General features: G+C 42.5%; 1 protein-coding gene across 3 annotated transcripts in view; it reads right to left on the bottom strand.

Annotated features, from left to right (window-relative positions):
• DIS3L2 (DIS3 like 3'-5' exoribonuclease 2) overlaps nucleotides 1-12,944 on the bottom strand; it is a 445,122-nt gene that overhangs the window by 4,530 nt on the left and 427,648 nt on the right. For all 3 annotated transcript variants that reach the window (XM_077290198.1, XM_077290196.1, XM_077290197.1), the window contains 6 exons: nucleotides 12,458-12,641; nucleotides 11,009-11,095; nucleotides 9,438-9,585; nucleotides 3,625-3,755; nucleotides 3,319-3,423; nucleotides 3,109-3,210 (listed from right to left, as the gene is read on the bottom strand). In XM_077290198.1, coding sequence (XP_077146313.1) covers nucleotides 3,109-3,210; nucleotides 3,319-3,423; nucleotides 3,625-3,755; nucleotides 9,438-9,585; nucleotides 11,009-11,095; nucleotides 12,458-12,641 — 757 coding nt within the window. The remainder of the gene's footprint in view (nucleotides 1-3,108; nucleotides 3,211-3,318; nucleotides 3,424-3,624; nucleotides 3,756-9,437; nucleotides 9,586-11,008; nucleotides 11,096-12,457; nucleotides 12,642-12,944) is intronic.

Genomic DNA, 12,944 nt, shown 5'->3' with positions numbered 1-12,944 from the left:
GTTTCTTTGCGCCTTGGCAGTCGATCTCTGATATTGATGGGGTTTAGTTAATCTAAGGGTAAGTTCACATTTGCGCATATGTGCGCAGCGCATCATCTGCATGCGCAAACGCATGCAAAAACTAGTGCAAAAGCATTCTTATGCAGGAGTGCAAAAAACGCTGCGTGTGGATGCGGTTTTTGCCTGCGTTTGCGTTTATGAGCATGCGTTCGATATTTACAGGAGGGCGTGTCTCAATCAGTTCCTGGACATGCGCAGTCCAAAGTACACAAGCGCATCGAACGCAAGGACATGCGCACGCATGCGTTCTCATAGACCGTAATGCATTTTTTAAACGCACTCATCCGCATGCCTGCACATATTTGACGGATTTTTGACGCTTCCAAAAATGCAACATGTTGCATTCGCTGGACCCCGCCGCACACCGAGAAACGACGCATGCGAACTGATGCAAACGCACGTCCCTGCGTATGCCATGTTAAAGATAGGTACGCATGACGATCTGTGATGATACGCTGCGCACAGAGACGCAAATGTAAAACCACCCTAAGATCTTCTGTTTTCAGATCAGCTGCAGTGCTCTCTAGTTCCAGGATTTTCAGGGGTTGCATCTGTTGTTCTTCTAGGTCTTCCTGTGGTGTGGATCTGCAGTTGATGCATCTCAAGTTGTAATAGTAGCGCTCTATTTATGACACTGAAACTAGTTGTTTCTCAGTCAGTGGAAAGGCAGGTCTTGTATCCAACCAGAGTTTCCTCTTATGCTTCATATATCCTCTCTTTTTTGGTCTGCTATTATAGTAGCAATTCATCAGATACAGTTTTGTTTTGGTCTTGTTCCAGTGTTCCATTTATCATCAGATTCCATCATTGTACCATTTATCATCAGATTGTCCTGACGCAGACCTTGTTAATCCAGGCGATGTCTTTTTGTTCGTGACACTCTTTAGTAGTCTTGCATGCCTTTTCTTGAAGTTCAGTCTATCAGACATCTCCAAGACTATTGTTAGTATACACCGTTGTTCTAGAAATGGGTTAATAATAGCAGCCATATCGAATACATCTAATCAAGACACGACTCCCAGTACTGTAACCATAAAAAAACAACACGTGCACCGCTCCTCTACTGAGCACACTATCGGGGATGCCCTTTAGCACCACATGTATTATAGAAATCAGGCAAAGGCCAACGAGATAAGCTAATAATTAGCTTTCTGGACCAAAGGCTCACTAAATACCACTATGGAAATTGTAATTGTCAAATCTTTATTTTGCCCCGTTTTATAGTTGTGCAGAGAAAGAGCAAGGTTTTAAAACACACATTTACATGGATTCTGCTACAGAGCATAGCCCTGTTTATAATCTAGAAAACAAAATTGAGATACTCAGTTTTTCTACATCCCAAAATTTCTAACAACCCAAGGAATAGCTGAATTACAGTGGGTGCACAGAAAAGCTACCAAGCTCATCAAGGGAATAGCTGGAATGTAGTACCAAGACAGGTTATAACTAGGGAAGAGCGAAAAGCTTTGGATAACTCCAAATGGCTGCATCAGGAACCTGGAGCGCTCCCGATCAGATGTTCAGCGCCGCAGCTGCATGTATAGCGGCTGTGTGACAGTCACAGCACACAGGCACGGAGAGCCTAACACACAGGCTATCAGCGAACAGCTGATTAGCGGGAGAGCCCCAGGAATCCGGGTTACCGATGCAGCTATTCAGTAAGCGCTATAGCTATTTGGATAAGGAGTTATCTGAAGCTATTCGCTCATCCCTATTTATCACAGATGTAGATTCTTTACAGTAAGAACAGCGATACTATGGAACTCTGCCACAGTGTGATGTAATGGTTGTTTCACACACAAAAAAAGTACATGGAGGGAGGGGCCTGGAAGCCTTTTTCAAAAAATATAATATTACAGGCTATGAGTACCAGATTCTGTTGATGGGATGTTGACCCAGGGAAATAGTCTGATTGCCACATGTGGCGTCAGGAAGGACTTTTTCCCTGACTTTGGTAAATAAGCATTTGCCTTATGAGGTTTTGCCTTCCTCTGGATCAATATGTTCGGTTGTAGGTTGAACTTGATGGACCTGTATCTACCTTCAGCCTTAAAACTAAGAAACTCAGACATACAAATCTAATCACTCATTATCTGTTCCTGCTCCAAAATGAAGCAAGGCTGTACAAACTATCTGAAGCTGCTTCCATAGCATACCGTATTTTTCAGACTATAAGAGGCACTTTTCCCAAAAAAAAATTTGGGAGGAAAATGGGGGGGGGTGCGTCTTATAGTCCAAAAGCAGGCTAAATGGGGGGAAGATGCATCAGTGGTGTAGCAGCGTCCATTCCTCAGGGAACCTACAGCAGCATAAGTGTGGCGATGCTGAAGCTCGCTGTCTGTGGTGAGCAGTGCGGAGTGCATCATTGGTTTCCCTGCTGCCATCTTCATGAAGCCGTGGGCCGCCAGAGGCGGAGAGTGGATTGAGATCTCGCCTTACCTCTTGTGCTCCATTTTCCTGAGGCTGTGGGCTTCAGATCTCAATGGCCCTTGGCTTCAGGAAAATGGCAGCCGAGAAACCAATGATGCACTCGGCTCTACTCACCGTGGACACCGGGTCGCAGCATCACCACATTTGTGCCGCCGATATCCTGAGGAAGGGACCCTGCTACATGCAAAGTACTCTGCTCACCGCCGACACAGGACCCACAGCATCGCACCGCTGGGATACCCCAGGACTGCAGCATTGCCCCACTTCTGCCGCCGCCGGCTTCCTGAGGAAGGGACCATACCTCCTGTGACCCCGCTCTAAAACAGCCGGCCCTCAGGTTAGATACCTTAAATTCGAACAATAAGATGGACCCCCATCTTACAAATTTTTGTATTTATTTTTTGCCAGTGAATTTCACTAGTTAGTGAAATTCAGTTATGACAATAACAATTGTTTTCCACCAATCACCGTATTTTTCAGACTATAAGACCCCAGCATCTTATAGTCTGAAAAGTACGGTGTTTTGTGGAAAACAATTTTTATTGTCATAACTGAATTTCACTAACTAGTGAGTCCGATTATCTGGATGAACTAATAATTGCATTCTGTCCTGCTTACCTGCTTCACAGGTCCATGTCCATCTTGTTCTGGACTCCACACAAGCGTCAACTCAGGCTTTTTGCCCACTTGCTGGAAATGTGAGCTCTGGAGAGGTAGAGCCTAAATAAGACACACAAGACCAGTCAATTAGGAGTCATCCATCACTAGCAGCACAAACTGTAATATATGATCTACGACTTATATTCCATTATTGCTCCACCAGCTTACATTACAATAAATCCGCTTCTGAACGCCATATCTCAGGACCAAGACATCAAATGCTTCATTTAAGACCCCCATAACCATGGCTTCTGACTCCAATGGACCACTCTCCTGCAGAAAAATCACAAGATATATATATATATATATGTTAAATATATTGAGGTTTTCTTTTTATTTTACTTTGGTTTTAAATGGTAACGGGAAAATTTTGAGAAATATTTTCAAAAGAAAACGTGTATTTTGCCACCAGGAAATATCTTGTCCAGTGACGACTTGCTGATATGTTATATTAAAATGTAGTTTGAGTCTCACCTTTACAAATACAGAGAAAAAGAGATCCGCACTTAGTTCCTGTACCCTCTTAGATGCAGTTTTGCGGTCATTACAATGGTCGGCCTGATTCTGTATTGCCTGTTGCATTAATTTCAGTGGTGGTCCGCGCCCTAAAAAAAAAAAAGTTAAATAAAATAAAGGTTCTCTCATAAATAACCAGAGGATTGCTGAAGAAAGCAAAGAATTGTCCTCCGCTTTGTATAGCAGTCTTAAAGACAATGAATGGAGAGGTGACCACCACTAATCTGGAAGGAAAACTTCAGATTACATTTCTCAGAATCGTCGGGGGGGTCCCAGATGAAAATCTTAAGGAAATAAGTCTCATCCACAACCTATAAAATTGTTCCACGCATAATTTGACCTGTGGTTTAAATGATACCATTTGTAGCGTGTCAATTCTGATATTGATTTTCGCTGCAGATTTGCCCTCTTAAAGGGAACCTGTCAGCGGGTTTTTAGACTTCTATACCTTTATATTACAAATCTGTGTCTCCAGTGTCTTGGAAGCCACTCTTATGCAATTGAGATTGCAAGAGCAGGGACTTGGACTACACTTCCAGATCTTTGGCCTCTTTCCCGGCACCGACTTCCTGCCAGTGATTGACAGGTCACTTTTCTGTGACCACCGGCTGACATCTCATGCAGGCGCTGTCATTTTCAGGGACGGTGCATGAGCAGATGGATATTCTGGTGCTCACAATGACATCAGAATGTTACTGCGCGTTTGAGTCACCTTAAAAATGATGGCACTTGCGCGAGATGTTGGCCAGGGGCGAGCAGGTCACGGAGAAGAGCGATCTGTCAAGCATTGACAAGAGTCCAGAGCGCGGAGGAGAAAAGTCCAGACCAAGCCCTTGCACTTGAGAGTTAATTTACAGAATTTGCGGATGGATTATGGAACAATGGAGACGTGGACTTACAAAGGTATGAAAGTAATCATTAAAGGGAGTCTGTTGACAGGTTTTAAGACCTCAATGTAGCATTATCACAGTAAACTGACGAAAACCGCTGGTTTACATGTAGACAAAACAACGACAAAACAAGTAACTCTGCAGACAATGAGCCAGCAACAAATTTCTGTGCTATGTCAGTACTTTGAATGCAGCTCAGGACTGAAGGTTCCTTCATCGTGGGCAGATAATCTGCTCATAAATAGTCAGCACTGTGATGATATATGCAAGTACAATAAACGCCAATCATTGCTGCATGCAAATGAACGTACAACTGTATGGGGATAAAAGACCGTAACTCTGCAGCACATCCTGTTTATAAGAGGGATTGTGCTGTCAACCAACAAGGATATTTAGACTAGCATAAGAAAAAATTTTTTTTATATAGCGCGAACATATTCCGCAGCGTTTTACAGTTTAAGGCTACTTTCACACACAGCATATTTGCTGCGTATTTTTACGCGCGCGTATTTTGCTGCTGCTTTACCTGCGTTTTTTTACGCAGGCAAAAAACGCAGCTGCTTTCACACACAGCGTTTTTTGCTGCGTTTTTTGCAGCTGCGTTTTTTTCAGCATTGTGTACTGAAAATAAAGTTTGTTTGAAAAAAAAAAAAAGGGGAAAAAAAAAAAAGAGTCATTGAGGTCATTTCCTGTCTTTATGACTCAGAATACAATACACACTGGAGTTAACATCATGTCGATTCTGCCAGCTGCAATGGCCTTGAGCCAAAGACGCCTCAGCAAGCGGAACAGACATCAGCTGGGGTTTACTAACCCCACTGTCACTAACCCCAGGTTACTAGGGCAGGCGTCAGTCAGACGCCCCCCCTCGTAACCCTGTACGGTAAGGGTATGTTCACACGATCCTGATTTCAATCCTTTTTTTTCAGGACAAAAACCGCAGCTCTTGGCAGAAAACGCAGGTGCGTTTTTGGTGCGTTTTTGATGCGGTTTTTAGTGCGGTTTTTTATGCAGTTTTCTCTGCAGATTGTCTGTGTTTGACACAAATAAAGCTTTAACTGCAGTGGGGGAAAAAAAAAAGAAATGATGTCATTTCCTTGTCCAACCCTTTTCTTCTTCCATCCTTCATTTTGGGACTAAACACCAAAATGAGTGGACGTGTTTTGAATGACAGCGCTCCGCAGAGTGCTGAGCGTAGGCCAGATCACAGCCCGCGGATCCAGCTCTATCCAGCTATTTAAGTCTACGTTCACATTTGCGGTCTGCGCCGCAGCGTCGGGCGCCGCATGCGTCATGCGCCCCTATATTTAACATGGGGGCGCATGGACATGCGTCGCACTTGCGTTTTGCGCCGCATGCGTCACTGCAGCGCACGCATCCGGCCGCAGAGGACGCAGCAAGTTGCATTTTTGCTGCGTCCAAAATCAATCAAAAAAAGGACGCATGCGGCGCACAACGCAAATGTGAACATAGCCTAAGTGCCACGTATTTAAGTGCCACGTATTTAAGTGCCACGTATTTAAGTGCCACGTATTTAAGTGCCACGTATTTCAGTGCCACGTATTTCAGTGCCACGTATTTCAGTGCCACGTATTTCAGTGCCACGTATTTCAGTGCCACGTATTTCAGTGCCACGTGCCACGTATTTCAGTGCCACGTGCCACGTATTTAAGTGTCACGTGCCACGTATTTAAGTGCCACGTATTTCAGTGCCACGTATTTCAGTGCCACGTATTTCAGTGCCACGTATTTCAGTGCCACGTATTTCAGTGCCACGTGCCACGTATTTAAGTGCCACGTATTTAAGTGCCACGTATTTCAGTGCCACGTATTTCAGTGCCACGTGCCACGTATTTAAGTGCCACGTATTTAAGTGCCACGTATTTAAGTGCCACGTATTTAAGTGCCACGTATTTCAGTGCCACGTGCCACGTATTTAAGTGCCACGTGCCACGTATTTAAGTATCACGTATTTCAGTGCCACGTATTTCAGTGCCACGTATCAAAGTGCCACGTGCCACGTATCAAAGTGCCACGTGCCACATATTTCAGTGCCACGTATCAAAGTGCCACGTGCCACGTATCAAAGTGCCACGTATCAAAGTGCCACGTATCAAAGTGCCACGTGCCACATATTTCAGTGCCACATATTTCAGTGCCACGTGCCACGTATCAAAGTGCCACGTATCAAAGTGACTGAGCGCCGGCCCTAAACTGAAAGTGAAAGCAGAGCGGTGACGTCACCGCTGTGCTGTTAAGGCCGGCGCTCAGTCAGTGTCAGGAAGCAGAGGCTGGGGGACGCGCAGGTGAGCATGTACTGTTTGTTTTTTTTACTTTTACGCTGGTAACCAGGGTAAACATCGGGTTACTAAGCGCGGCCCTGCGCTTAGCAACCCGATGTTTACCCTGGTTACCCGGGGGCCTCGGCATCGTTGGTCGCTGGAGAGCGGTCTGTGTGACAGCTCTCCAGCGATCAAACAGCGACGCTGCAGCGATCGGCATCGTTGTCTCTATCGCTGCAGCGTCGCTACACACGCTCTACACACACACACACACACTCACACACTCCATGCTGCTTCACTGGGGGGCGGGGCTTCCCTCTTCCTGTCCGACGTCACGTCCGGTCCTGGGTGTCTGTCAACCCCTCCGTACAAAGACGCCGACACCCAGGACAAAGGCGCTGTGTGTGCACGTTAATATGGGGCCCTAGGGGGATACGCAGACACGCCGCTGCGTAAAGAATTGACATGTCAATTCTTTTTACGCCGGCGTGTTTGCAGACAAAAGCGCCGCGTTTTTTTGCGGTGTGTCTGAACGGCAAAGTGAATTTCTCATTCACTTTGCCGGCAGACGAAAATGACATTGCGCATTTTTGAAAAGCGCCCGCAAAATAGCGCTCAAAAATGCGCTATGTCTGAAAGTAGCCTAACAGTTCATACACAAGTCATAAGGAACAAAGTCAAAATAACAATAATTAAAGCAAAATAAGATGACCCTGCTCATAAGTACAATTGACAGTAAACTAGAATTACAGTTTTGGCTTACTGTCCGATTTCTCACAGTGCACTTCAATTATTGCACAGGAAGGGTCGGAATTCAAATTTTATGCCGGAATATGAGACTAACTCAAAAACAGCACAGCAGTGCAGTAAGCTAGTACTAGCTAGGTATTCATCATTTTACTAGATTTAGATAAATAATCTGACCAGCAGGGCAGCAGGACACAAAGTATTCCGACAATCTATGGGAGGCCGATGTCCATATGATCCATTAGGGGAATACAGATTAGACAGAGGAGGGGTCATCTGCATAAAACTACTTTTCACAGTGGAGGTTTGGAAGAATGAGAAGTCCTCAGCCTGACGCCATGCAATGCTACAATTTCCAATAGAAATGTATGGCCAGTCGCCCCTTTCACTTTCAGAAGTTAAACACAGAAATTGGGTTCAATATATACATGTTATGTAGCATGCTGTATGGATCCATCAGTCTCTTTTCTAGATGAGGACACAGGCTATTTAGTAACTGAACATATTCCTGCACTTTCATTAAAAGTATATTGAGAATGATCATTTATTATGATTAGACTTTTTAATGAAAGCTTATTTTAACGATTTGAGGTTTGAAAAATCACTACAGATATAGGATGACTATCTTCAGTACAATGCAGTTTCTGCAGTAAGGTCAGTGGTAGTGGCATACGGCGTGTACATGTATACATGGAGGACACTTGTAGTAGTGATTGTTCTGTATGCACAATATATTCAGGTGTGCATTTAGACAAGCTAATGATTATGAATGGCTTTGCACTGATTTGCTTGCTCCACAAGATAGGTGATCACTTATTTTTCGGTGGGGAACTTACACTAATTGAAAGAAGGGGGAACTTTTATTTCCTTTGGACTAGAGCAGCAGTGCACATGCTCGATCTGTGCTTCAATTTTTCCTTCTGCGGCTGCCGAACACAGCTCTTGGCTTTTTTTTGGCAGCCCCATATACAACGATGGTGCGATTGTAGGGCATCCGACCAGCTACACTATTTATAGAAGGGATAAAAGTGCCCCATCAAGGATAAAATAAATGCTGCTCTGCCGATCAGCACAAGTCCCAGCAGTCAGATGCCCATCAATCACCTATCCAAATAAAATTATCCCCTTATCAGACTAATGAAATCTGCATCCATCTAGTAACAGCAGCGGTGGGAGGCAGAGAACCTAACAAGTTCCCTTTAAAACAAAAAGGTGGAAATATATCAAGGTTTTACAGAATAAAGTGGAGGAGTGCCCATGGTAACCAACCAAAAGGGCAGTTTTTACTTTCCAAAAGGCATCTAAAAAAGGAATTGAGAAATAATAATAATAATAATCTTTATTTTTATATAGCGCTAACATATTCCGCAGCGCTTTACAGTTTTTGCACACATTATCATCACTGTCCCCGATGGGGCTAACAATCTAGATTCCCTATCAGTATGTCTTTTTGAATGTGGGAGGAAACCGGAGTGCCCGGAGGAAACCCATGCAAACACGGGGAGAACATACAAACTCTTTGCAGATGTTGTCCTTGGTGGGGTTTGAACCCAGGACTCCAGCGCTGCAATGCTATCCACTGCGCCACCGTGCTGCCCATCTAAGAAATCTAATTGGTCACCATTGCCATCTGCTCCACTTTTTACTCCATAAATCTGTAACATTTCAAATGGTTTCTTTCTGTGGCGGTTTGATTACAAAATGGATCCATGGATGTTTAGATAATGAAAAATAAAAAAGTGATACCAATATGAACAGTGTCTTACCCAGAATATAAGTGTAAGGATTAATAAGAACGGACAGCATGAATAGAGGCAGGTTATTGTAGTTTCCTTTATTCTAGAAAACTCACCTATGGCAGCAGCAAGAAGCCGGTGAACTATGATGTCAGCATAGCGCCTTATGGGAGAGGTGAAGTGAGTGTACAGAGGAACATTCAAGGCATAGTGATGGAATAAGGCTTCATCCTTGAGCACTCCAGTACAGAAATACACTGCCATCTACGGGAAATAAAACTCATTATGATCACAAAAATAAGGGAATCCCAATGTCATGTGCACACAGTAATGTAGCAGTACATGGGACTCCATCAGAGCTAGCAGCATCTTCTTATATAAATAATGCGGTATTCATTACAACAGAACAAAGTCCCATGGAAGTCTGTGCTGCCTTTTAGTTTTTTTTTTTAATTTATACTACACATGAAAATGGGCAACTGTGTAATTTATCCCATCATAGAAACCGGCCTCTTTCTCCTTCTGGATTGATTTTGAACTCTAAGTTCAGGGGTAAAATCTGTATTCGATGAAGACAGACCTTCATATTACCGAGATAGGAGATGGCAGCTAGTGCTTTGAGATTCTATGGAGAGGAGCTAGAGGGGGACACAGACGTTCTGCTGCACTTACACTTTAAATCTATGGCATAAAAAAAAAAGTTCAACTTTCCAGAAAAGTTACAACAGAATATCTGTCTTTGTATCTCCTCCCTCCTTCCTAGTATCCTATGATCAGCCACTGCCATCTACCTTCCCAGTAATGGCAAAGTGTGTATTCACTGAATAAGGATTTTACAGATTTTACCCTTGAAATAATAATCAGTCAAGGGTGAGAAAGAAGCAGATCTCCCAAAAAAATGTGCTACAAACCTGCTTATTTTCACGTGCACTACGGATTTATGAAACAAAAATTAAACTGGCAGCGCTCTTGAAGGTTATGTTCACACTAACATTTTTGAGTCAGTGTGCTGACCACGTCCCCGACGGACTATACAAGGATAGACTGACCAATCAAAGCCAGTGCGCTAACGCCCATTAGCAATTTTTCACACGGAACTCAAAAAAGAAAAAAAAAAAGTTGCGGTGCACGAATATTTACAATGCGGATAAGAACAGTGAGCTGCACAGAAACCCAATCATGACCGGCTCAATAAAACATAAATCATCTGAACATAATCTATAAGAAAGTCAATATATACACATAAGCTCACGGATTCATAGTAAAACTGGTAAATAGTAAGTATCTCCCATTCCAATTGATAATCCCACAAAATATAACTTTTAAGCCCTTCCAGTAAAAGTGTATTGCTAGGTGTAAAAGCCCATGATAGGAAAAATTATTTTTGGGGAGTGGAAAATCTATACTTGTGCAAGGACAGAGCACATTTTGCCAGATCTCCACTAGGACTTTGGTTACCAACAAACACTCTATGAAAATGGTAACCTCAGGAAAAAGACTAAAGCAAATTTAGTACGAAACCCCTATTCGATGTGATTTCTATGGTGGAGGAGGTGCAATAAATGTTAATTTATTACAGAAATTAAGAGAAATAATAAGTAATTGAATACAAAGTGATACCATCCAATCATTGAAAGGGTCTACAAAATCTGGAACAGCTAATGGCTACAAAATGAATTTTTCTCACCTGCATAGGTCTGGAGCACATATTGGTCAGAACCTCTTTGCGGGCTGTAGAATACTCATCTGCACCAAATTGATCATTCAAGCTTTTCTGCATGAAAATAAAGGAGAGAGAATATCTGCCACTGAGTAACAACTTGAGGACTTCATTAAAAGTAACCATTTTTTGCTGGCAAACCTCTAAGGCTACGTTCCCACGGTCTGTAATCGGCAGCGTTTTGGATGCAACACATGTCCACTGCGTCCAAGGCGCTGCCGGCTTTTTAACGCAGGTGATTCCGTATGTGTTCATTGAACCCAGCGGAATCACCCCGTCCAATACATTGTACAGGTGATATTTATCTTGTGGAGACTCGCGTCTTTGCAAGATAAATAGACATGCTGCGGTCTGGAAAGATGCTACATGTCCATCTCTGCGGGTGATCGCAGGTGTCGGTGCACGCAGAGTGGCTAGAGATGGGATTTCTTAAAATCCCATCCACTATGATGCAACATCTGGCTGCTGCAGGTTGGACGCTGCAAATGTACGCAACGTCCAACCCACAGTGTTTACTGGTTTACTGACCGTGGGAACGTACCCTGACTGCTCTATACTGTACATATCAGATAACCACAATTAATACAACATGTTAAAACAAAGGCTGTGAGTTTGGGAAGTTTTATTTCTCTTACTCTTTCAGATCGACTTTTTTGTGGGTGGTGGGGGTTCAGTCAATTTTGTTTTTCGGTCTTGTTGCATTCGTTGACCTAATTTGTCCCAAATTCCTTGAAATGTGCTTGGGCGCAGGGGGGATAAGTGCGCGTAAGTGTCAGCGTGTGTGTGTGTGTGTGGGGGGGACTGACTGTCATTTGCACAAATAATTGCAATTTCTAAAAAATAGTGACAACGGATTAATCAACTGAAAACATGTGGAAACCGTAAATCCTGTCCAGAATTAATAAAAAAAAAAAAAAACACATAAAATAAACTTAAAAAGTGAAACAAATTAAAATAATAATAAGACAAGCAAAAAACAAAAAAAAACAACTAAGGAAAACACAAAAAAAAGCACAAATGCAGTAATGAATTTGGCCCCTTGACTCAGCAGCATAAATATAGGAGAGGTGACAACATTCTCTATCACCAATTAAATATCCCAGTTACCAATGTTTTTTTTAACTAATTAGGGTCTTAAATTGATAGAAAATAAATTATATCTTTCTAAATTCTTGTGAAAGTTAATAATTCTACAATAATAACAGATTTTCTTTTAAACCTAATTCCGTACAGTTTTATCAACCATCATTGACTGCTCACCTCTTGTATTAACTATTCAACCGCTTTAGAATAACCTGATGGTTTTTTGTGGCACAAGAAGAAAATTTGCAAAATACAGTGGTTTAGCAGAATTGTGGGCTACCTCCTGTCGTTGGGGATCCCAGCACTTACATATTTTGCTTGATTTTCACTTACATGTAAAGTTCCAGAATTGGTGAAATCCAGTTCAATTCCCATTTGGTCACAGAATTCTATCAAGTCATTCAGCAACTTTGTCTGTGGGGGAGGGTGGCGACGAAGCAGTGCCAGTTCTGGAAAGCGGTGGTAAATTTTATGAGCAGCTGCCATGTTTGCAAGCAACATGAACTCTTCCACCAGCCTAAACAAAACAGAAATACATGTATGAAGGATCATCGAAAATAAAGAGCCAGTTTAAATACTCATCCAGTCACTACTTCGCAAAATAATTTATATTCTCAAGCACAATTATTACTTTAAAAATCAGTATTTATATTTAATGTGAAAAGTAATACATGCAGTCAAGCCTTATGAGGGCCTTCTAACGAATGCTAAAATTAAATTAAATACAAACCAAACTATTAAAACTTTACAGATTGTCAATCAAAAAAACAAGAAAAAAAAATGTGCATTTCAAAACTCAGAAGAATAAAAATGGCCAAAT

This window comes from Ranitomeya variabilis, chromosome 2 (assembly GCF_051348905.1).
Source record: "Ranitomeya variabilis isolate aRanVar5 chromosome 2, aRanVar5.hap1, whole genome shotgun sequence".
In the NCBI taxonomy this organism is placed as follows: Eukaryota; Metazoa; Chordata; class Amphibia; order Anura; family Dendrobatidae; genus Ranitomeya; species Ranitomeya variabilis.
Note: the sequence above shows the minus strand (reverse complement) of the source record. Positions and strands in the feature narration are given on the sequence as shown.